General features: G+C 39.0%; 1 protein-coding gene across 1 annotated transcript in view; it reads left to right on the top strand.

Annotated features, from left to right (window-relative positions):
• Positions 1-26,522, top strand: part of LOC136858689 (A disintegrin and metalloproteinase with thrombospondin motifs 12) — a 477,582-nt gene that overhangs the window by 304,420 nt on the left and 146,640 nt on the right. Inside the window, exons 8-9 of the mRNA XM_068225727.1 lie at positions 3,373-3,522; positions 5,299-5,445. Of these exons, the coding sequence (XP_068081828.1) occupies positions 3,373-3,522; positions 5,299-5,445 (297 nt within the window). The remainder of the gene's footprint in view (positions 1-3,372; positions 3,523-5,298; positions 5,446-26,522) is intronic.

The raw sequence follows: 26,522 nt of genomic DNA, 5'->3' as shown, positions 1-26,522 counted from the left end.
GTTTTCTAGGATACTGGCCACGACTGGGCGATCTAGGGAAAGAGACAGCTTTGGGACAAAAGCGACAAACCGCATCGTGAAAGGAATATTCATTGGGAGGAGATGGGTATTGGTACAAATTGTTTAATTGTGATGTTGATTCAAATTCACAGCCGAGACTTATAATGTCATCAGCACAGTTTATTTCAGAACTGTTGATAGATAATTTTTATTGAGGGGCTAGATTCCGATAGAATGTGTCAAAAATTTGGGACCCATGTTCTATGATATGGAGGCGATTGAACAAGGTTATTATACCCATGGCATATTCATCGATAGACTCTCCTCTGCCTTGAGTCCTTCTAAGAGTTTTCTGCTTGAGTATAAAGTCCATTTGGGACAAGCCGAACCTTACTTTAAGTTCCTTGGAAAAATCAGACCAACACTGAATGTTATGTTTGCACAATCCAATACACTTACTGGCACAACCTTCCAGCATTCTGGGAATAAAACGTACAAACAAATTCAAAGGCAACAACGTGCATGCAGCAACATCATCTACTTTTCCTAGAAACTCAATGACAGAAAGACCTTTTTCTTCGCCAGATAATTTCAAATTCCACTTACGAACAAAGTCAAGGGGATAACTCAAATGAGACGAACTAGCCGCCACCGAATGGGAAATCTGGTCCAATACCTTATTATCTGGATTAGGGACGAGAGCGTTTACCTTCATAGGTAATCCTACTATCATCATCACTGCGGTTTGTACAGGATTGAGGAGAAGTTCATTCGTTGGACATAGCATTACTCTCGTGTAATTCAACTCTGGGGGAGTATTTCACTTTCTCCATGATTTACAGTTCGAATGAGTGTGGTAACACACAGGATGTATGGCACAATCATAAAGGAACTTAAAAGTAAAGTTGCGAAGATTACGTGCAGGACGTATAAAATACTCACAAAGAAACTATATACGTAGAAAATATTAGAATTTCAGGCGACGATGCGCAAATACAAAAGGAGAAGAGTCTGGGTTACAATGAATCCAGCTATGCTTCACCAAAATTCGACCATTTGGTGAAACATTTCGACCAAGCCACGCTCTGCTTACCAACTCCACCCAATAGTCTACCCTTTGCTAACGAGGATATTAATTGTAGACTGGTCGAAACTGGCAAAAGACAGCCAGGAAATGAACCCAGGCTTCTTACACCAATGAATAAAGCACAAAAGGCAAGAACCCAAGAAAGAAATAGGTTAAAATAGATTACGGTTTATTATCATAAAAATGGCTGAAGCAGATATGAGATGGGCACGTAACAAACAAAAGGATACACAAGGAGAAATGTTATCCACATACATATCTTGGAGGCTATTTTCTGTTAAAATGCATAGGAGTCTTTTACTTCCTCAGGAATAATCTCATCAACTTCTTTGCTTATTTCATTTTTATAGGTACATAGGCAAGGATAATATCAATAGATTCAGACAATACCAAACAATGGTACTCATAATTTGTCACAAACATTTCTTTCGTGAATATGGAACCTCAATCAAAAATATATGATTAATAATATATATCGGCATTTAAACCTGAAAAGTAATTGTAACAACTCCAGAACAAAACGAGGACAAACTTCAATCCTCAAGACATCAACAATCTCCGAAGAGTAGCCTCGCACAGAATTTAAACGAAATATGGAAGCATTTCAGCCAAACAGAATAATCATCACAGAAAGAGGTTATAGGGAAGACGAAAGAAAAAGGGGCGTTGCCATAGCTACAGAAATGAAATACACATAGTCAAAGATGATATGAAAAACATAGAATAAGATCCCGAAATATAAAAATAGAACGGCTAAATCAGCCAGGAGATGAAATGTGGTAATCAAATAGACAACCTTAACAGAAAAACTGAAGGTTACATCTATAAGGCACCAAAAAATAAATAACACAGACCCGACATTCATACAACACATCCACACATGCATACGTAGAGACCAGATGCGCAAGGCAACATAAAATTCAGAATCAAGACACACCGCGAAAAAACCGCAGTAACATGAGAAATGTGTGTCAAAACTCATGAGCTCGATCTGAGAATACAGATCAAATAATCAGGGTGGCCGCAATACAGGGCAAGGCTCACCTAGTCATTACAATAATCAAACCACAATTGCGCTATGGAACATATTCATATCACTCCTGGTAGCGAACATAAATTTTACGGAATTAGCGTTTTAAATACACATTACAACATGAATTCAAGTAATACTTCGCAGTAGGTTAAAAAAAACAGGTCTCAAATGAAAAACCTCCATAATTAAACAACTTCACACACACCTCTATCAAAACGGATCCCTACGTAGGAACGTATATATATCAATAAATTGTAAAGTAAAGGGAAAAGTGAAAATTAATCCGACACAATCAAAATGAAAAACAAAGAATATAAACGGAATCACAAGCAACACTAGCCTAGCCTAGCTGTGGCAAGCAAAGGGAAGTAGTAAAAAAATTAATAGCTGGAATAAGAATCCGCACATATTAACAGATCCTGTACGTTTAAACTACCATTTAAACGATACGAAACACATTTCATAGCTCTGCCTCTCCATCTTTTTAACCAAGGGTTCCATTCTATTTCCATAGACATCATACAAAGCAAAACTTGGATAGAAAGAAATGCTTTGGAAATTCATAATAGCATGAGGCACCATCTGTCATAACCGGAAGGAAGTAGATATCAAGTCAGAGAACATTTACCATATTCAAATAATAGACATATGAAATCGATATCAGGGAAGACCATTTGAAGAATAAAATATTAAGACACTAAGTGGGGCACAGTTCTTCCTATCCATTATTTTCCTTAGGACTCGTCACGCCTTCCAGCCACACATGGATATGCCGTACATCAGAACAACGTCTGCTGCGTTCACTTTCCCCTGCCATTTAGTTTAGGAAAATGAGCCTTATTCTACCATGCTGTAGGAGTATACATTTGCATGAAATATTTACGCAATCCTACAGTATAATCCACTTAAAATTATTATTATTACTTTTCTCTAAGTACTAATTTTACCCTATACAATCTTATGACGTTTTTAAGATCAATGTCCTTTCTTATCACTGTAAATTTTTTAAGCAGGTATACGGGTATTACAGTATAAGAAAAACGTGGATAACGGACTCGCAGGGTAAATTACGTGTTTGCGAAGTATGGAACAACTTGAAGAATATAAGAAAATTATGTACTAAAACACCTTCAGATTGTAGGCTTAAAATGGCAGGCCAGCTTGAAATCTGGTCAGCTGTTTTATCCCATCTCACATCACTGGAATTTGTTTTGCAAATTATGTATATAATATCTGATGTGGTTCCTTACAGATATGATATTTGCACCAATGCAATGAAGAAATGCAGTGTCATAGGCTTAGCTCCTACTGCTAACGCTTGCCGAAAGAATCGAGCCTGTTGTATCAACGAAGACACTGGGCTGTTATTGGGGAATACCGTAACACATGAACTGGGACACTGGTAAGTAGATGATAAGGTAATGGCAACATTTTACTGTAAGCCCTTATATGATATTTACACAGAGAAAAATTTAATTTTTATAGTGCACATTGTACACATTTCCGATTTTCCAAAACATTTAGAGAGATTTCACACCAAATTGCCATATCTCATATGGCATGTCTTTTGAATTACGAACAATTTGAAAAAATACGTTTCATACAATGAAAAGATACGGCACACCTCTCTTTCGGTGTCTTTCACTCTTTGGATCACCTTCTTAAAAAATCTCCTTTCATCCCTCGATTAATTTCCCTTCCAGCTGTATATATTTCCTATGTCACCTTCCACCCAATTGCCCTCATAATGATGTTTGTTTTAGTTTCAACCAATACGTAACTATTCGTTTAGCAATACCTGCTCGTATATTCATAGCTTCTTCCATCATTCTCACTCCACTGCTTGCTGTATTTATTTGTAATTCCATCGTTATTTGGAGAAATTTACTAACTTTGTCTTCCACGTAATAATGTAGTTACCACTATTAACATCCTATCCGTGTTAAATTAACACATCTTTCAAATAAGTAGATAATCCCGAGTGATTTTGATTCTTTAACGGATAATCAATTCCTTCCTCACCCCCCCCCTTCCTTCCTCCATCACATGATAACAATCATTTCTTGTCCATGAACGAGGATTACTTTCAGGTTGACTGAAAGAACGTTCAGGAAAAATTTGTTCAACAGACAGAGATTACAACACTGAAAATGACTGACTGGACAGCCAAGAGGTGGCAGTACTGCATGGTTTGGTGATTGTAGTAACAGCTCACAACGTGGTCAGTCTGAGATACGCGTACTCCAAGTAGAGGAAGACAACTGAAGCAACATTCATGTCTAATGGTTACGTTCAAAGAATATAACGTGGCATGATTTTAAATTTTGTACCATACATATTCCTTGACCGGAAAACTCTCATAAAATGTGCTTGTGCTCCACGGTAACACGCCTCTTAAAACAATAATCACCACCACCACCACCACCACGGTAACACGCGTCAACACTCTGCCAACTCAACATTGGAGAGCCGGCGCTGTTTTCGCTGGGGTCTTATGGACTGCCAGCGTTATAGCCGAGATCGCACCCCTTGTGACAGACACGTCTTCGATCTCCTAATGAATGTCCTCAAGAGGATGCGTTTCACCACCGATCAAACCATTCCTGATGATGTTGAACAGTTTTTAAAGCAACGTCCTTCATTGTAGAACATACTGAGATACTTGCTCAGCATTGGGATATGTCCGTGAGGGTGAAGGGTGATTATCTGCAGACTCTGTTTCGGCAGTATGCTATCGTTTTGATGTAGTTTATGTTGTGCAGTACCTATAGTGTAAGTTTCTAGACATAACCCAAGTCCATTTTCAAATTATTATTATTATTATTATTATTATTATTATTATTATTATTATTATTATTATTATTCTCTTACAACTATTATCGACGTATGGGTTGACAAGTACACATAAAATATACATAAGAACGACTGGTATAACGGTAAGCAACAAATACTCCATTATATACTAATGTCCAGATTTGACAACCAGTACTAGTACAATACATTGTTGTTGATTGTATTAATGAGAAGGATCAGTTCCATATGTGCAGTAATGGCCTCTGCTAAACGCTCTGAAGAGAAATTTATCTGCGAGAATTTTGGTAAATACAGAACAAATCTTAAGAAAATAATATCCTTATACGCACACCATAACCCATGTATTTATTTTGCTTCATTCCAGTCTGGGCTGCACTCATGACATCCCAGAGAAAACTGGTTGCCAGCCTCAGTTAAAAGATAAATCTTTCACCGTGATGTCTCCGTCCACAATGATGAACATCAACAGTTGGTCTGAGTGCAGTAGGAAGTACATGACTACCTTCTTCGAGTAAGTAGCTTCCACGCTTCGATTCTAGCATTCGCTGGCAGTTAGGATTACTCACATATTCCCATGGATTATAAATATATTTAACAGGTAAATTGTTCCCATTCGATTAGTTAGTCACTAGTAAGTTTTACACTCTGTTACAAATATTTTTACGTAGCAACTGAACTTATTAATGAGTGGATGTGAAAGCTGGGTGATTTCATTACTAGCTTCTCACAAAAGCGGCCATGGTTCGAATCCTGTTCACTGCAAGTGAGGATTCCGAAATGTTCAGTCAGATCCAAGTAGTTTGGATCCCACGTCAAACGCAGTTTCCCGACACGTATGACTTAAAAGCAATAGTGGCATTAAGGTCATCTGATAGATTAAATTTCTCTTCGCCACTGAACCAATTTTCATGTAAAAATCTCCAGTGCTCTCATTAGGTATTTACATTTTATTGAAAAAACAAGCACCGGTCAGGATAGTGGGAGTGGCATATGAACACAACACTGCTCTGTAGCTCGAAAGACGTTGTAGTTTGAGCTGCATCCTTTAATCTATTTGTCAACGAACGTACAATGAATCAAGCTATTCTGACCTCATACTATTTTTCATAACTAAATAGGATTATTCACACAAATATTAATTCTACAGGCGTAGAAACTCTTAATGATTAACCGAAAAGGTCACATTCATTAATAAAGAAAACTGAAATTTCTATACTTCCGAAAATTAAATTTGATTGAATTGTTCTAATACCTATATATTAAAGAGTTTACTAAAAACATCTTTGGAAAATCCGTCCTTCCGTTCTACTGTAACGATTTGCTTCATTTCTGTTTTATTCCCTCCGGAATTACCTTCCGGTGAATCATAAGACATGTATAGGTCTCTCAGTTTAGCCAACTTTGAGTAATCATAAAATCAAATCATTAAATGCTTACTCCAATAATTGAAGGCGATGGGTTACCCTAGCCCGCAATACATTCTGTACTTAGCAGGTTGCTACGCGACTAACACTTTCATTCATATTCTGATATAGTGATTTTCATCCTTAGTAATGTCATTGTATGCAGCCATGTTTGTTTACTAAGAAGCCAGAGAGTATACACCTCTTCTGTTGATAGAAGAATACTATTCTCTGCTAGATACTCTTTGATTCTCTGACCTTCCCCAGATTGTTAATATATACTCAACAGATGGCAGAACGTCCCTAATAACTTACATGCTGCTAAGAGGAAAAACAATCTACGCACGCACGCACGGTAAGGTATCAAGTCGATTAGCCTTCTATAAGAACGTTAATAAAGCGCAGGGACAAACACTTGAAAAAGTGTGTAGTCTACCCTACTTATCCGAACAAGTATTCAGCTACAAAATAGGCATGAAAAATTTAAGTAATTAGGATTACTCACATATTCCCATGGATCATAAATATATTTAACAGGTAAATTGTTCTCATTCGATTAGTTAATCACTAGTAAGTTTTACACTCAATAACTATAAAAGAAATTTGCAACAAGCAACTTTTCAGTGTTTTCCGGCAACAGTCTTGTTCTCCTGTCATGAAGAATGTTTTTTGTACTGAAAGAAAGATCTCCCAATATCACATGAAGTAAAGGGACAAAACTCCAATGAAGCCACTTTATCTGGTCTTAGTTTCATTGTTTCATCTACCTCACCTCGTATGACCCTGGCTACTTTTACCATCGCTTTCCATCCTGGATTCCGCTGCAGAACCCTATCTAACTTTTCGCTGACAGTGGCTGCCTTCCCAGAGATTCAGTCAAAACTTCCCCTGACTTCTTCCACAATCCAAAATGACTCCATCAGGGGCATGCCACTCTTCTCCAACTCGGTGATTCCTCCTGACAGCTTGTTGAAGTTTGCAGTCAGGAATGCCAAAACGGATGAAATCCAATAGCAGAACAAGCTTTTCTTAGCTTCTCCTATGCCTGAATGAGCTCCAGGCACTGGGCAACTGTGAGGGCAGTGAAATAAAATCCTCAAAATTTGAACAGTAGTAGTGTACCCACTCCTCATTCACAGGGAAAATTGAAACATAGGTTGAATCTGTGTATTTTCTTTAAAATTCTTTGAATGTTGGATGTTCCAGTTAATGGAAGGGGTTATTAGTTCCTACCAGTGCAGTGAAAAAGGCTGAAGCAAATTCTTGTTGGGCACTGTTCACAGTGGACTGGTACAAAGGCTGCGTTGATACAGCTTTCTGTACTCCTGTCAAATTCATCGCAGTGTTTTTATGTTGATCTTGATGTTCACATTTTATCCGAAAAGTAACACAGTTGTCTTAAATTACACTTGGGCTAATTGGAAATAATACTTAGTAGAAACAAGGGAATTCGTAATTTACATGGAAATATGTCCTCGAAGATTTTTTAGTTATAATTAGGTAGTGTCGTGTCGAGTTCACCGGGTGAAAAACTAATAACAAAAATGACGTGATGCGATACTTGAGTAGCGAAGAGGATAGATCCTTCCTTTATGCTTGTCAGGGTCCCACCAAAATGCCCATAGCCGTATTACTACTCATGTAAAGGAATTAAAGGGGAGGCACTCTAAATCTCACATTTGAAAACGTTTTATTTGTTGCTATTCGCCGTTTTTTGTCAGCCGGTTGAGCTGCCATGAAGACTATTTCCTCTTGCCTGCAATAGATCCTGCATCATCTGTGCCCACAAGTCTGTCACCATCGTAGAAAATTAGAATACCACGTAATTTCAAATTGTCATGGCATGCGCCCATTACTTTATTCTTTGTCACAATTTAGTAAGACTCTAGGGGATGATTGAAGCTTGTTGGCCGCTTCGTGGCCTTAACCTGGGAGCTTATGCCTCCCAGACTCGCTTTGCTTGCTCCCAGCATAACGGTAACTAAACGGAACCACAATTTTTTTCACTGGCCTGGTCTTGTAATGATAGTCTTGGCAGCCTTGTAAAACACGCTGTGACATGGTCCGAGCCGTGCCATGTTGTATCTCTAGCCTCTGAGACATCATCCTAGCTGCACCACATTGGACCTACAACCTATTTTTCGCGGAGGCTTAGCGGAAGCGTAATATATTTCAATAGAGTCTACAAATAAGTCTGGTGAAAGTCACGATTTAAAAAAAAAAGAGTTTTAAAAATTACATTTTAGTTGTAAATCTCGATTTTAACAGGAAATGAATCACACTTCAAAATACCAATTTTTCATTTTCATCCACTCTGTGACAAGAGACCACCAGCGTTCCAGTAATTCAATTATCATTTACATTTTAACAACGAACATTTTGAAAGTTCACGACTCATACAGCATTGCAACAAAACAACTTGCCACAATACATAAATTAGTAGGTCTATATATGCTACAGTGAAATGCGATCATAGTTCTCAATCACGGAAAGGAGATAAAAGGAGCAAACGAACTTACCTCCTTACAGCAAGCTTGGCATAAGACTAACCTTTCATCCTTAGTAAAATAGGGATCCCATGTGATCCACTGCTTCAGCCAGTAGGAGTTCGACGATTTTTCTTTGGGCGTTGATGCAGAGACACACTTCTTCTTCTTCATTTTCTTCTTCTTCAAATAAATCACAACACGTTCTGAAGATGTAGCCTACGAGTACAACAGTTCGCATCGAGAGGGAGTTGGGGGATATAGGTTGTGCAAAATAGTTCGCCGTTGATTGGTTATCACATACAGTAGGTGGTACGTGGTGTTAAATGCTTAGAGCTCAAATTGTTCATTGTTTCTCCTGATGGAAATTTCCCAAGCACTATTTCGGGTGACTTCCGAGAATTTCTGTTTTTGTACGTGGGGTAAAGGGATACTGAGAATGGAGAAGATAATACTGTCGAGCACACCAGCAACAGCTACAATACAATGCATTGGAAGAACACTGGCTTCTTTAAAACATAGTCAAAAGGCATCAAATAGGCAATTATACCCCAAATAGGCACAAACCCCTGATGTCATTTATGGGAACAAATAAACCAACTAAATCTAGCTAAGAATACCCTAAAATGTAATTTTATCTCAAAAGCCTACGTTTCTGAACACAGGAATAAAGTAGGCAAATCCCCATCTTGACTCATTACCCATTATATTTTTCAGTAACCGGTATACACATTAAGGAATGTTTATTTGCCATGGGTGCTTCATACCAAAGGACGAACTTAGCAGAACGAATAATATAAGCCTCTTTACCGTTCACATTAAAACCTGATACAGAATGTTCATGCAAATTTAGAGGCAATTTAAATATGACATGTACGACCATGAGGAAGCAACATAGCAGCAATTGCGGTCCACGCTACAGAAATGACTTTTATTCCTAAATTAATGCAACTTTGGATTAAACACCGATACACAAAAGTTTTTCCAGCACCGCCTGGTCCACCCCAAAAGTTTGCCATGCAGTCACTTGTAGACGCATAATTATTCAGGAGTAACCGTATAATTTCGACAATAACAACCTCTTGTTCTTTATTAGCTGTAGAACTCAAGTGTATTAGTACCCCGACCTGGATTTCCTCCCAAGTTTGAGGGGGACACTCATTGATAAGTAAAAGGAAAGATCAAAGAGAAAAAACATGTAATTTTAGAGTACTGGAAATGTCTTGCACAGCTAATTGGTAAACTATTTCGGGAGTATGTGAATGAAGGAAATCTACAGGCATAGCCTCTTTCAAGACATTCCATAAATTCGAAGCATTTGGCGGTGACTGAAATATATATATATGCAGGCATATAACTGCCGAAGCTGATATGGCATTTAAAAGGGAGAGGCTTCCTTGTTACGTCTTGGTGTGTAGATGGATTCAAACATGTTTTAATGTGCGGCATTTCATGAAAAACAGCAATTCATATGACGTAGTAATTAATAAAGGTTCATTGACAGGTTATCCAAAGAGAAAAAAGCTTGGACCAATGGGAGGTCATTGGAAGGGATAAGAAGAATAACAAAGTGTAATCAAGACTATGTATCCTTTCTACGTGAAAGATAACCCAAATCACAACTTAGCATTCCATAACATGATACATTAATGAAACAATCACTCTGAATAATGTATTTACAGGAAATCCCTAGACAATTTACAAAACGTTTTAAATAAGGCAATTCAAAAGGACAGCAAACTGCAAGCTTCGGCGTAATAGAATAAATGAATACAGTTTCCAACATGAACCAAAAGAGAAGGCAGTAGGAAGGAACGAGTACGGGATCACAACAGTGGCAGTCGGCTAAACACTTTGAGATGCAGAGTACAAATCAGTTCATATTAAAGGTTGTTGAGTCCAAGCCTCGTGTTCAATCATTCCAAAATGAGTCTATTGATTAATTGGAGGTTATACTTTGTTGGAAAAAAAACACTCATGTAAAACTAAAAAAACGGTCATAAAAACGAAGGTAATTTTAGGCCCTGGCTGCCAAAATCCATTAGATAAAGAATGATGATACTAATAAACAAAGCACTCTGTTGCTCACCCAATGCAGTAGAAAATAAACGGAGTTTCCCAGCAAAATACTGGTAGCCCCTTGGATGGCACTCCTATCTCACTCGGTATCAGCGCTGGACTGAAGACCGAGTGATTGGGGGACGAATTTATACCACCACAGAAAGTTCGTGAAGGAAACACATACAACATCGAGAAACATCAGACAGTAACGCAGCGGATGACGTAATCCATTGGTGGGTCATTATGCAGTGAGCTGTTCAGCAGGACGGGCGCAAGGCGAGACCGCAGCGAATCTACAAGGCCGATTACATGAGTGTTGATAGCGGCGAGTAGAGCAAGACAAGTGGAGTTCGTGATGACAGCAGCCGTAATTAGGTGAGAGGCCGTTACATCCTTTTGGCCACATTGCCATTCATTATCTTCAAAATTAACCCTCGTATTGCGGTGTCAACAAACTTACTACTGCTTATTTCACTGGATTGGTCAAAACTGGCTAAGAAAATCGCCTGGAGCTGAATCCGAGCCTCAGACTTACAGAGTGAAAGAGGCACGTCCCCAAAATAATAATAAAACAACGCAAATCTAGGGTTTATTTAAATGAAACACATTTATTATCACAAACAGAGGAGAAATCAGTCCAAGACTGGCATAAAGGAACAAATACATAGCGATATGGTAAGTCAGTTAGTTACATACATGACGTTCAACAACGGTCCATCCAAAGGGAGTGTTACACAATGGCATAAATTCTTTCGTATACCTCTAGAGAGCACAGTAGAGGAATCTGTTTTGTCAAATAATATTTATCTCACCACACAGTGAGCACAGTGCTTAAGATAATATTCCAAAGTATTAATTTCTAGAAATAGGAAAAATAATCATCCCGATATATACCATCAGAATCTATACTCTCTTTTTTATATTACAATACCCACGGAGATTAAATCCTCAATAAAATCAAGGATGCCAGCGAAATCAGGACCGGTTGAAAATAACAATCACGGAACATGAAAGAGTAAATTAAAGGGTTGCCATAGCAACAAGAAATAAATAAACACGCAGCAGAAAGGTGTAAAAATTAGGTGGAAATACCAAACATAAATTGGTTAGAAGGCCAGAAATGAAAATAAGAGAAAATGGGAACAATGATAATAATAAATAATAACTAGATACTGAAAATTAGCATGGGCCCGGTAATCACACTCCACTCTCGCCCACACTCAGAGACCAACGTACGAAATATAAAGTACTACAGTACAATGGCACGACACAAAACGACAAAAATCGTGCAGCATATAATGCTTCGGTCAACGGCTCATGAGTTCGATCTGAAAGTACAGATCAGAAACCTGGATTGCCGCAACACGGGCATGGCACAACCAGTCCAAACACACAACGTAAGCAACTTATCGCTGCATGACACGTATTCATATCGTGCAGAAAGACGAACATGAACATAGAGTATCAGCGACAAAACATAATGTAGAACACGATCTCGATAAAGAAAGATTAAATGTCTCCCATCAAACACAGTAAGCAAACCCACCACGCACATGAACAATCGGACTGATACCACCTTTCGCTCTAGGCCAAAATGAGTACACATAGGCTGACATGTAAATAAGGGAGGAAACGGAAAATGAGTCTGCAACGAGATATAAAGGAAATAACACACAAAACGAGCGACCTCTTTATAAACAGGCTTACTACCAACGGCTAACCGGGAATGATAGGAACAAACATTTCAAACCGCGAATAAAATGAACAAACTTTACCCCGGGAAGAAGTAGTCATAGCTCTGTCTCCAAGCTCTGAGAATCGTATAGGATAACGTTTTAAAACGTTTATAATACCTTCTGTAAGATACGAAAGCCACATCAAAAAACATCGTCTCCATCTTATATTTCTTTCTCACTGTCCGACTGCCAAAGATCACACAACATGCAGATTATAAAGAAATGTTTTAACGATCTTCATAGCATGAACTGAGATCTGTCTAAATGGAGATAAATTACACATCGGGCACGGCATATACGATGCCAAGCAGCCACGAGAAACTGACATAAGACATCGCATAAAATACGGTAAATGAAGAATATGAAAACAAGGCAAGCAGGTTACGACGTGTGTCTCGGGTGGCTGCTTTGAAAGTATGGTACATTACGGTTCTATAAGTCCTCAAATCTTAAAAACAGGTGGCTCCTACCACATTTGGCAATAATAGACTTAAATGATATCGGTCCGAATCAGAAGGTGAAACATTGTACAGTCGGCCTATACCTTTAGTATGCATTTTAAGTTTATGCCATTCATTGCTACTCCATACATAGTGAACTGGAGTTTCAGAGTAAATTTAAGGACTTCTTGCCGTAGGATTGCAGTTCAGTTTGAACCATGCAACAATGTGCAGTACGTAAGTCAGTCTGGATCAATGCTTCCTCAGGAGCATCATGCTTCAAGTAAACATTCTGAGATTCGGGCAAATTAACTGGCAACCGAACTACAGTATTCGACTGATCGTGCATATGCTATGCAAATATTCACCAAATAGCTTCACTTGGTCCAACATATCGAGCATCATGAGCGAGGGTACCATCTTCGACACTACTTTTTTATTACAGCAATCATGACCTTTATAGACATACTTATGCACATATTTGATCGAACGCCCACTTGAAAAGATCTCTACATTGAAATGAGCACGCTATTACACAAAAGGAAGGGATTGTGTAGAAGAATGAAATGATTCGTTGCTTCAACAAACTCTCCATGAATACGTTTAGTTCTTGATTCTACCATTATCTGTCCGTCGGTAAATTGGATAGGCATTGATATTTTCTTTTGTTTCCTCATTCAACGCTTTAGAAAAGTCCTTTTAACATTTACCTCTTGCATACATACACAGAAAGGATTAAGATGACCACATGGTCCATGTACCATATGAGATGTCAACGTTTAATAGAGTTCTTCACTACAAAGATCGGGAATTTCAGCCGATACAACTTGACCTATGTCCTCTGTTTTCCTAAATTTCGAAGTATCTTCTTAGGTTAGTGATATGAATGTGAGGCAGCCCACGTTTTTTGAAATTCCACAGTGTACAAAAACGCTTTAACTATTGCAAAGATTTCCACTTCTTAAATGAGTCGTATTCTTGCACCTTTGCATGGAAAACCCGTACCACAATGTCCGGTCGATTATTTGTTGTCTCCCAAGGATGAAAACTATTTATTATTTCGGGCTATGCAGGGTTACAGGTGAATGTGATAAATAGATCGAGTTTCCCAAATTTTCTGACTACTGTCATACCGTCCTGGTAATTCTGCATCGTATTCCTTGGCCTTCCAGTGAACAATGAAGGCAGAACTACCATCCTACCTACTGTCAAATTTTATTGTTCAGCTCCCACACGTACAGCATCTGCTAACCTACATATGCATCTACACGCAATTTTTTTCCCTCGGAATGTACTTTAGTCTATCCCCTCCAATACGACAGTAATAATCCCCAAAAAGGTGTTGAGTAAGTTTTCCAAAATTTATCACAGGTTCTAAGGCACCAGCAGGACCACCTCCTCTCACTGAAATGCTGTACAAAATATAATCCCGCATTCTTCCTTATTTTTGCCTGACGCACACCCTCGATAGGAATATCTATCTGTTTCACACTCAGCAGCTATTTCAAATTTTTTTGGATCACTAAAACGTCGCTTATCTGCAGAAGGTTCATGGTAGAACCGCATAAAAAAACTGTGTCAAAGACGATTTTTTTTAGCAAGAACTTCTTTCTCCTCGACCTTTTAATTCATGTTCTTGAATGAACGAACATAAGGATTAAATTTATTAAACAAATCATTCAAATCTGTAAGTGTCCCTTTGGTCAAATGTAGGTTAGCATCATGGGATATTCCTATATCATTAGCTTTGGCGAAGTCAAGAATATATAACTGGCCATATGAAGCACTTTGCCTGTCTTTAGGGTATAATTTTGAAATTCGTTAATGAACCACACACTTTATTCTGAAAGTGCAAGTGTAAGTCAACTTTAGCACCAAACGAAACAAATGCCATTGAATTATTGTTCTGCCGAATATTCTGTCTAAAATTTTTGTATTTCCCATCACCACCAGCGAACAGCTGTTCCGGTTTGTCAAGAATTGTAAAAGGTGGGAGTTTTATTTTTCCATCATAATAACAGAAAATGAAGCATCCTGCTGTATTCTTTTCAGGTTTAAAATACAGCGCAGAGCAATATTGACAAACCTCTTGAAAATCACCAACAGAAAAAGGTCCCACATTTGGAATAACATCCAAAATAGCACACTTTTAAGCAATCTTAAATTTCTGACCGTCGTTTTTGTGATTACGCTGTCTTACAGTCCTAGCAGTTGACTCACGAAGACCTGTTAAAGTGACTTTAAGTTTAGGAACCTGAACTTGAGAAGTAAAAACTGTATTGATGGGTTGGTGTTCTCTGCCGCCTACTGAAGAAATAGTTATTTTTTTCAATATATTTTAATCTCCATTGTACAAATTCCCATAAATAATAAGTGATGATTCATGTGACCAAAAACTTAATCCGTTATTAAATCACTATTTTTCCCTGTGAACTCTGAAGAGCAGCTCGGAAAAGAACGCATCCGCACTGTCAAGTTCAGCATGTCCACCTTTCTGTCCATTACCAAGCATTACACATTTATAATCAGTAACCTTACTGATAGTTTGTGCATAGGACTCGTCACCAATAATAACTGAGATATGCAAGCCACTTTTCGTAATATTGTCAAAGACAATGAGCGTATATCAGTATGTCTATTTTCAGTACCATATAAACAATAAGAAATTGCGCGGAATAAAGAATTTCCATCACCAATAATAAGAATCACTTCAAAATTGTCACGTCACGTCACTGAAAATTTATCATGCTCGAGGAGTCATCTGTTTTGTTGTTGAAGAATGACCACACGTCATCAAATTGGACTCTGTATTTTCCAACTTCCGTTTTTCATACCTCGGCTTTCTTTGTCTTGCCACCACCAACAATAATTAAAAGAAGTGAATCTACTTGCCAAAATCGAATGTGTACGTCTTCAAGCAAAACCGTGTCTTATCAGAAACTTTCGTAGAACAAAGCATATCTTCTAGTTCCGTAAATGCAGTGAGCAAGTAGGTGTGAAGAAAAACTAGCATTACGTAAGAAAAGGCGTTGAGTGTTGACGAAATACAAGAATCTGCAAGTTACAATGCAAAAACCATGTTCGCTGGAGATGGCTGATAAGGAGCTCCCTGTAACAACAAACTTTCGCACTATCCAAGGCGGCTGAGTAAACGTTCATTGGAACAAGGCCATGCGTTGAGCTGTTTGCTCTTTGAATATCCAATGGCGGCAGTTCATTTTTTTAATAATACCAAATAGGTTATAAAGATCTGAGTGTTCGTAGACTAAAACGAACTGCGTACCCCAATTAGAACCAAAGACATAATTGCTTCAATGAGAAAAAAATGTTGAAAAATCAAATAATATAAGGAAGGCGGAAGTTAAGTGATTTGTAATTCTTGATGACAAATCTTTGCATGAATACCTTTCATTTTAAAACAATGAAGGACATCGACCGGATAGAATGGCTGGATGGACTGATTTCAGTTCTCATTAAAAAAATAAAAATAAAAAAATAATATACAGATTGTACCCAAATGGACGAATTTGGAGTGTTGAAGGCTGGCCCAGAAAAACAGAATTTCTCGAAGGTGGATAGGAAAAAGTCTAAGAATCTGAAGAGGGCCAGAAAATACTTGGAGGGGGAATTCGAACAGTTTTATGGTGCAGAGATGTGCTAAATATACGCAACAGCTTTTAAATCCTGTTTTCTCTGAATTGTGTTCATTTTTTCTAAAACTATTAAACACAATAAATTAAAGTTTCAACACATTGTAGTAGGTCTACAGTTTTAAAAACTGACATATTTTTTAATAATATGTTTAAATGAGGCTGAGTTATGAGGAATTGGATCGCACAAAATTGACGTGTATTCGCGAAGGCAGGAGATTTTTCAATATCTGTGCCGTATACACCTTCACCACTGATCACGCCTAAGAACTTGTCACTAGTTCAGTCGTAAAGGAATCATTCCTTAACCCTCTACTGCCCAAATTATTTTGTTGTGTTTTAAAAAAGTTTCTCTGCCATATACTAAGTAAATATGTTGTAAACTACACATAAATGCAGTTTTTATTGAATTTTCATTTTTGATTTTCAAAAATTAGGTTTGTGACTTCCATGTCACACTGGGCAGTAATGTTCTGATATGTGAAAATTGACTAATTTATAAAATAACAGTCTCATAAAATATTCAAGATGCTTACCTTTGGTTTCTATATTTTTTATGCATATAATTTGTTAGTAATAACACAAAACGTAATTGTAAAACTAGCTATCCGCCATGTGCCTGGGAAATGCTCCCAACCATACATTTGGCGCTTCCTGGTGGCTTATGCATATAACTATTAAACTATAAACAGTTGAAAATCACACAGCCATACTGTAACTTGAATGTTACACTGGGAAGTAGTGGCTCAATTGCATTCTAACAGTAGAAAATGTGTACAGAATGATGTGTGACTTCAAAGTCACATTGGGCAGTAGAGGGTTAATAGCCATTTCATCAACAACCACTGTTGCAATCATCTCTGTTAGCTGGAGAGCCACATTCAGCTTTAAATCTTTATGCCACTCTCTTCAAACATGTATGAAAAATGTGTGAAATATCTTAGAATTAATACGCTGGCAACGCGCCGAAAATGTGCGAACGCAATAATGTTAGCAACAAAATGCTTGAAGAGTAAAGTGGACAGTCAGGCTATACATGTTCCAAGCAGGCAAACAAAGCAGAAATGCACAATTCACCTGTCCAAATGAAGGGTGGTTGCACACGAAAATTCTTGGTTCATGCAAGCCCTTAAGAACATAAATCAGAAGGGTCACTCGACATTTTTCATCACCTTTGCATTGCAATACGGAAAGCTCTTCTGAGGGTGGAACGTGATAATTTTGTAAATTATATGAATTATGTGAATAGTCTGTAGAAGATATGTGAAGATGTATGTTTGTATAGATATATATGTATATTTGTATATATATGTTACCGGCTGTTAACCGCGGCTTTGCTCGCGTGGATTTCGTAATTTGATAAAAGTAATCGTTCATCGCAGCAGCACTAAATCATTTTCCGAAAATTCGAAAGGTATAAAAACTCACCGAAAAATGATTTCCATTTATCCCTGTACCTCTTAGAAAACCACGGATGTGGTCTTGCCTTTTGGGGCCAACGTATTCAGGCTATTGGCAGAGCTCAGGAGCATGCGACACAGAACTGTCCATGTGAGAAACAGCTCTCTCTCAAGTCGATAAAATATGTTTATATCTTTTATTAAGGAGACTATTAATACCAATTTCTACGTCTGTAACACTGTCGTGACCTAGCTGTCCTGAGAGACGTTCTTGTAGGTTGGTCACCAGGCAGTAGGATGTTGAAGTATTACCTGTCCTGCCAAGCGGAAAGTAGGGAGGTAATTGTAGGTGTGACTCTGTCCCGCATCTCACGAAATGAAAGAATTGATAATCTCCACTGTCTTTTATTTCCTAAGACGACTAAGTCTACTATATACAACTATCTACAAGTTGGATATGTCGTTCTGAAAAAGAAGAGAGCTTGCTCCACGTGCCTACTCTAAGACTACGCGTACATCTGTATTTTGCCCTGCGGCACGTATAACTCCCTTACACGAACAACTGCTCGAAAGAGCCTCGTTCTGAAAGTACGAATTACTGGTTGGGAGAGAGCCCCGCGCCATCATGGTTTAGGGTTATATCTCTACTCCTGGACTCAAAGGTCGATCCCTTCCCGCTACCTTAGGGGTTGGATTTGATGGGCGTTGCTAAGCTACTCACCTAGTCGGTGGCGCCCTCAATCAGTCATTCTCCAATAATTATTACAGTACGTGCTGCCACTAAGGCACTTCTGTCTCTGTCTCACTTTGCACTCATCCTTCCTTGTCTCTCTCTAAAGTGCAACTGTACTGGCCTTGTCTGGCCACATTCTCTGCCTTGTCCCTTTGTCGGACGTCGGCCGCCCGGCTCACATACCAACTCTGTTTGTCCACATCAAATAAACAAGCTTCCACACTAGTCAACGAGCTTTCGTAAGCGCGTTTCACAAACTGCTCTCCAATACATGTAACTTCTTGAAAAGTTACTTCTTCCTTCTAAATGTTAATTCTGACTATAATTATTATACAATTACTGTGATACTACAAGGTGTCTCATATCGATGATTATTATTCCAATACTAGTTTGTTTCCCTTGACACCTTGAGATCGAGTCTCGGCTGCGAAACCCGGCTGCAGTCCATCTGGAAGTCCGCCGGTTCGAGTCCATGGGGAGGTCGGTACACGACATCTCCCCCTTTAGGGAAGAAATGGATGCAACCCCAGCAGGCCTGGAGTGTAATTCCATGATCTCCTCAGACATCTCCGAGCGTCGCCGGATCAGCCTGGGATGTTGGAATATAGTTAAATCTCCATCTGAAGTCTTAACCTTATCATCCTTCGTAATAACTGTTTGCTTTATACATAGACTAGGGCAATGAGCCCGTGCATCTTCGAACCTTTTCTTTGCTGGAAACCCTAGTTTCGGACAGCAACAATTACAACAATGACATCCTAAAATTAAACTTACGATACCAATAAATATCCACACAATATATTTGTACACATTAATATGTTCATAAATCATTTGTCTTTGCATTTCTTCTTCCTTTTTTCACCATATCTTCTACTTCCTGTGTCTTATGGGTAGCCCATTTTAAGCCGTCAATGTGATTTAATAGGTTATTTAGTGACAAGTTATTCACTTCAGGTATCTCTTCTAACTTGATTTCACTACCTATCTGTTCCGAGCTGTCAGCGGAGACATGGCGTGGAATGACATTAGTAGACGAATAAGTTTGAGTGGCGTTTATAAAAGTAGGAACGATCACAATATGAAGATAAAGTTGGAATTCTAGAGGACAAACTGGGGCAAATATTCATTTATAGGAAGGGGAGTTAGGGATTGGAATAACTTACCAAGGGAGACGTTTAATAAATTTCCAATTTCTTTAAAATAATTTAGGAAAAGGCTAGGAAAACAACAGATAGGAAATCTGCCACCTGGGCGACTGCCCTAAATGCAGATCAGTATTGGTTGATTGATTGATATATAGCTGCAATGCCTGATGAAACAATTTCACTGTGTGTGCGAATTATTGCAAACATCAATTAAATTAACCTTGACCCCCGGGGCCGTCAAAGAAGTAAATCCCTCCAGATACATCATTTAAACTTTCATAGCAGTATCAAATACATACTGTACTTTTGTAGTTGGCTCAACAGCGGAAGAGTTATTTGTACTGATTCTCTTAAAGCATCGAAATCGTACATTTTTTCGCGTTGCAACTCTTGATTAAAAGCGTTGTGCATTGGACGATTGGGCGCGGCCATGCATAATTGACAGAATTCTTTGTTTGACATCATCAAGCACTTGTTCTCAATTGATATCAAGGCCTCGTTGTACATTTCCTCACTGATGTGTAAATTTTAATTTCGTGTTGCAATGCGCATTTTATGCAAGATATCGTTACACATATGATCTTTGTGTTTGATCTATAAAGCAATTGGTTGTGATGGGCAGCATTTTGATATAATTATACAAAGCAATATTATTTCTATTTCGTGAGCTTGTGAAGAAATCACAGCATCATTGAGAGTTTGATCCCAATAAGCGTCATTTTCTAACAACTGCAAACGTAGACAGACATCTCTGTAAGAGCCACACAATTCACTATAACAGTTCGTAAATTTTAGAATGATGTTGGGCCTCGAACATTCACTAATAGCAATCTCAAAAACAAAAACACACTCATCGTTGCTTGGATGGACTGAATAAATTCGACCTATTGCATCGGTGGAATATACATTTGGGTAACCTGGAACTGGTTTTCTTTGTTTCCGTCGTTCAAATATCTTTGAGGATTGGTTCCAAGTATATTACTTTTACATTTCGGAGAATAGCAGTATTCGGGTGAAATCATCATTCGGACACATTAAAAAAGTGGTCAAAATTGTATGGTGGTTCAACGCTCGTTGTAATGCGTTTTGAGTCATAAAATATATTCTTTGACAATTTTACAAGTGTATGGCTAAGTGAACAACAGTGAGGTGCCTTTCATGAATGGGAAAAGAAAAAATGCGCGAAATTGCTTCATTACTGCTAACATAGAGGCCCATTTGTTATTGGGTACCTTAATCATTGGAATTATCAGCACTAACTCCAATCACAGCCATGTCACTTCCTTTCGTTTCATATTTACAAATCTATTTGTTAGATTGAACGGAATGGCAAGACTCAACATTGATGTGCGCCTTGTAAATCGTTGATAGGATCGGTAAACATGGAACAATCCAGCGATTACCAGTTTCAATATCTTGTTGATTCACTTTGAAAATTGTTGATCTTCCGCTGTCTGCAGTCGATCGGTGGAGATACAGTGGATAACCATAATTTTCATTAACTGTTTTTTAGCACAAATGCGCGTGGATAAAGCATCGAACATTTCGTATCCAGCATACACGGTGAACATTGATTAAGTGTTTCACAGGGACCATGAATCATGTTTCTAATAACTACCTCATGCAAGCCTGGATCTACTTGTACATCAGGAATTTCAGCTGAAATCATGTCATCACCTTCATGTGGTCTTATCTGATGTGCTAAATAAATCTACTGAGATGCCATGAGCATATCGGTGCATATGTCTAGGACTTCCGATGTATGTTGCTTTAAGAATTGTCATCCGTCCGAAATTCGTTGCATTACAATTAGTATTAATCGCATATCCAAGGTGAATATACTCTTCAGAACGGAGTTTGCTCTGGTTCAATGTGATGAATGTTAATCGCTCTGTTTTAATTTCGACATACATGCCGACAGCATATTGATGAAATAATCGTCGATGTGTGAAAATGTGATTGTTTTCATTTTCAGGGACCATAAGGAGGTATGAATAATGCTTCAATGAACTGACTTTCTGTTGTTTTCGGAACCTGTAAATAAATTATTGTTTAATTGACATTGATTGAACTTGCATATAATACATATAGGAGCTGATACAAAATCTCCATTACTAAAGCAATTTTTTAAGTACCAATAACGGGATTTTTCATGATGATCGAGAAGTGATAACCCTCTTCACTTTGCCAAAATTTGATGCGATATTGCAGTGCATCATATAAGCGGCGTGTTTCATACACACGCTGTAACTGATCATTCCAGCAATGTAAAATAATATCACGGGTTTCCAAATTTTCTCCAACTATAACAATGACAACTTCATCAATTATAGGTGCATTGAAACGTCTTGCATGTTGATCGACAGTTTTATCAGCTCTGATTACAATTTTGTAATTATCAGATGGCATGAGATCCAGTGCAGTTTTCAACAATGTAAACAGCCGATTGTGTTGATGAAAGATAGTTTGTAATTGTTCTACAATATACCTCTTCACTGAACTGTTATGTGCACAACGCAGATCAGTTTCTTGTGTAGAATTTCCCATGAAATAAATTTGCAGGTATTTGTAATCGCCATCTCACACCGACAACAGTGATTCTGCTCGATGATATATTTGGTCTTTTATCTGAAAATTAAAAAGGTAGGTTTATTACTGGTCTAAAAACTATTAAATAAACAAAGCAATATGGGGGATATGTCTGTTTGTTATATGTTACCTTAAAAGTCGACATGGAATTGTCCCGAACTATGCATTTCAATTAGTATTAATCGCATATCCAAGGTGAATATACTCTTCAGAACGGAGTTTGCTCTGGTTCAATGTGATGAATGTCAATCGCTCTGTTTTAATTTTGACATACATGCCGACAGCATATTGATGAAATAATCGTCGATATGTAAAGATGTTGATCAATTTGTTACCCCAAATGAAGTCATTTTTAAGCAGTTGTTATATATTTGGATATTTGTGAGGAAATGTGTGAAACACGTTCCTGTTCCTGAAACCATTGGATCTGGTGGTGAAACCAATGGCACTATTTTCACTTTGCCATTTGCGCGACACAAATGAGCAGCTTTAGTTTTGATTTCAGTGCCTTACAATGTGTGCAAACTGAGTCCATAGATCCACTGTAGTAAATTGAAACATCGTAACTTAAAGCAGATCGATTCACACTTGGAAGATGATTAGCTGAATGACGCGCTGCATGGTTTTGTGATATCCGAATCCTTTTAGTTCCATTTCGCACTTGACATTGCTCTGCAGTCCTATTAGATTGAAAATTAGCTTGGTTTGTAGCATTTAGAGTTCTTCGGGCGAAATTGCTCCGCCTGCGTCTTGTAGGAAGCATGAGTCTTGAAATGAGTACATATGGAAACACACACAACATAAACCAATTAACCAAACATATATCAAGGAATATTGAATTTTCACGACCGCATTGTAATCGAAACTGACTCTCAACCTAGTAGGGCGTGCTACGTACATTTAGTACGTGTTGAAGAGATATTAAGTACAGAACAAAAATGGCCAACCAGACACCAGTGGGATCCGAACACACAACCTTGTTTGTCAGTTGAGAAGCGAAGATTTAAAAACAATCAGGTTGGGCAAAGGTCTACAACTATAACAATGGCAACTTCATCAAATGTTGGTGCTTGAAACGTCTTGCATGTTGGCCCACCCATTCTAGTATAAATTCTCCTATTAGTGCACATTAGATCCTCGATCACACAGTTTGTTTTGAACCTGTTCGGTTATATATTTCGACTTGTATCTGTATATGGAAAACACAGGTTTTTAACAATTAGGAATAGTAAAGGTCTTCAACTATAAACATTCCCGATGAATTAAATGTTTGAATTGGCAGCTAGGAACAGTTTGAACGAGGAAAATATTTGAGTAATGTAATTAGCCGAATTGTTCCAGCTGTTCTCGAGTATTGCGCTTGGCAAAACATTTACAAATTCATTCGTATTATACAGAGGGGCGCAGAAAAACGTACGCAATATTTGATAGTTAATATCTTTGGAACAACATGACATATCGTTGCAATTCTTACGCGGTAGCGTAGTACATTGTGTTCCCAACAGATGATAAATGTCACGTGAATGGTGCGACAATCGTGGTGTGCCTTTTCCAGCAGATGAGTGTGCAGCAATGAATGAAATAAAAATTGTCGTTTGAACAACGCATGGCCGTATTAAAGTGGTATTCGAAATGCGAAAACATGATGGAGTTACAACGGCAATGGCGTAATGTGTACGGAACTCAGCCACCAACACGTACAACAATTTATCGTATTGGGGATAAATTTGAATCTGACGGTACTGTTTAGGATGTGCCTAAGAAAAGATCTGTCCGACCAAAAACATCAATAACTCTAGCTTCCAGAGCTGCTGTGTTGCAACATTTGACTAGGTCACCTCAAAAACCTGTGAATCAGGGTGCACGTGAAAGCGGGATAAGCCGATCAACCGCAAGACGATTTCTGAAACCTGCAAAGTGGAAAGTGTACATTCCAAGATCGCTGCACGCTACAAACAAGGACGACCCGGATCGAAGGATAGAGTACTCCGAGTAATTTGATCCTGCTTCGCAAGCATGAACGGTTTGCTGGATGGTTTTCTGGTCTGACGAGGAGCAAACTCAAACTGAATGGTACTGTAAATCGCCACAACTGCGTGTACTGATCTCCTGAAAATCTTCACGTTCACGTGGACAAACACGCTAATGTGCCCGGTGTTAATGTATGGTGTGGTCCGTTATCGCGCAATTTGATTGGACCATTCTTCTTTGAAGGTACCGTAAATGATGAGGTGTATCTTCATATGCTGCTAACATCGATTTTGCCTACCATCAGAGAGGTGTTTGGAACTAAAAGGTTTTACCTACAACAAGGTGGCGCTCCTCTCTTGGAATTGAAGCTTCCACGGCATGTAGAAATATTTAGTTCTTTTTTCGGGTTGAACCGTGTTGTTGCTTTCTGTACATTGTGTACAGTTTGACGCGTTTCGAATACATTGCAGTATTCTTTGTCAAGGCGACTGAAATACCCATACCCGATCCGAGGTAATCAGGCTCCCAGACAGCAATCACACTACAAGAGTGATTCCTGACCTTGGTCTTATATATCCTAGCCTTCGTGGTTGACGTAAGCCCTCTGGCTTTCTAGTAGTAGCAGCCTTCTCATTGGCGCAGGCAGGGCCTTTATCATGAGTATTAGCCCATCGACCCCTTTAGGGCCTTAAGTGCTATTTTATGATGATGGTCTTCTTCTGCAGCATAACTTTTTTGGTGCTGGATAGTTTTGCTGTTGTTCTCTCTTCACTGGTCAGGATATGACCTGCGCCCATTGCGGGGCGGTTGAGAAAATATCGTTGAATCTCCGAAGTCAGAGTCCAACGTCATCTTGATGTGGGGTGAAGAGTGATGGGATGGTGAGCGGGGCCAGTTGGGGGGCGGGATTTTGAGGCTTAGGAGTGAGGGAGGATTATTGTTGGTCATCCATCCAGATAGTGACCACGCCCGATATTGCTTAACTATCTTGACGCTTAGTGTTATTACGGTGCACAGGGCGAGGTAGGTAAAGGTCGATGAGGGGGAGTTGTCAGTGCAAATGCTGGGATGGGGGATCTGATTAGGGCTTACTGTGAGATGAGGAGTTGTGTTTCTTGGCAGGCAGGTTAATGCAGGATGATTTGATTGATAGGCATGGCGGGTACATGGAGTGCGAGGTGAGGAGATAGAAGGTTTAGCAGTGATAGGAGGAGGGTGGCATTGTCTTGGCGGGGCTGGGGGTTGGGAGGGATGGTGAGCGGGGCGAGTTGTGGGGCGGGATTTTGAGGCTTAGGAGTGAGGGAGGTTTCTTGTTGGTGTGTAGGTGAGTTTATAGTGTGCTCTAATTGCCCGCTTGGTAAACGGGCAGCCAGGGAACCGAAGCGGCATGACTGCCTTGGCTGTTGGCACACTTCGTCTGGTCCCTTGGTACCTTGCAATCTGTGTGGCGGTGAGGACCACCACACCTATTGCAGCGGGTAGCTTCCGTGCAGGTAGCATTGGTGTGGTTTAGTTTTAGGCAATTATAGCACATAGTGACTAGTGAGGAGTGTGGTTGTGTGGGTGGACGGGGGCGAGAAACAGTGTTGGCGAGTGGAGTAGACTTAGGAGCAGGTTGTTTACGTCTGCCCTTGGTCTGTGTGGTGGTGTTATGTGAGCTGGGAACTGGGTGTTCAGGCCCAGAATCAGTATATGTTAGTGTAGGTGTGGGGTTGGTTTGAACTTCGTTAGTGTGGGTGGGTGGTGCTGTGAGCGGTGAGGGTGGCGGAGGGGGGGAGCGGATTAGTTTGAGCTTCGGAATGGCGAGTGTTGATGATTTTGGTTGGAGTTCCAGAGGACCTGGTTCGATTGCTGGTGCAGGTGGTTGGGTGTGTGAGGGAGGGATTGCTTTCGATTACGGAGTTATTAACGGGATTGACAGTAATTGGGGTTGGGACACCGGAATGTTCAAGTTTGCTGAGGATGGCGGTTAAT

Source organism: Anabrus simplex, chromosome 1 (genome assembly GCF_040414725.1).
Source record: "Anabrus simplex isolate iqAnaSimp1 chromosome 1, ASM4041472v1, whole genome shotgun sequence".
NCBI lineage: Eukaryota > Metazoa > Arthropoda > Insecta > Orthoptera > Tettigoniidae > Anabrus > Anabrus simplex.
Note: the sequence above shows the minus strand (reverse complement) of the source record. Positions and strands in the feature narration are given on the sequence as shown.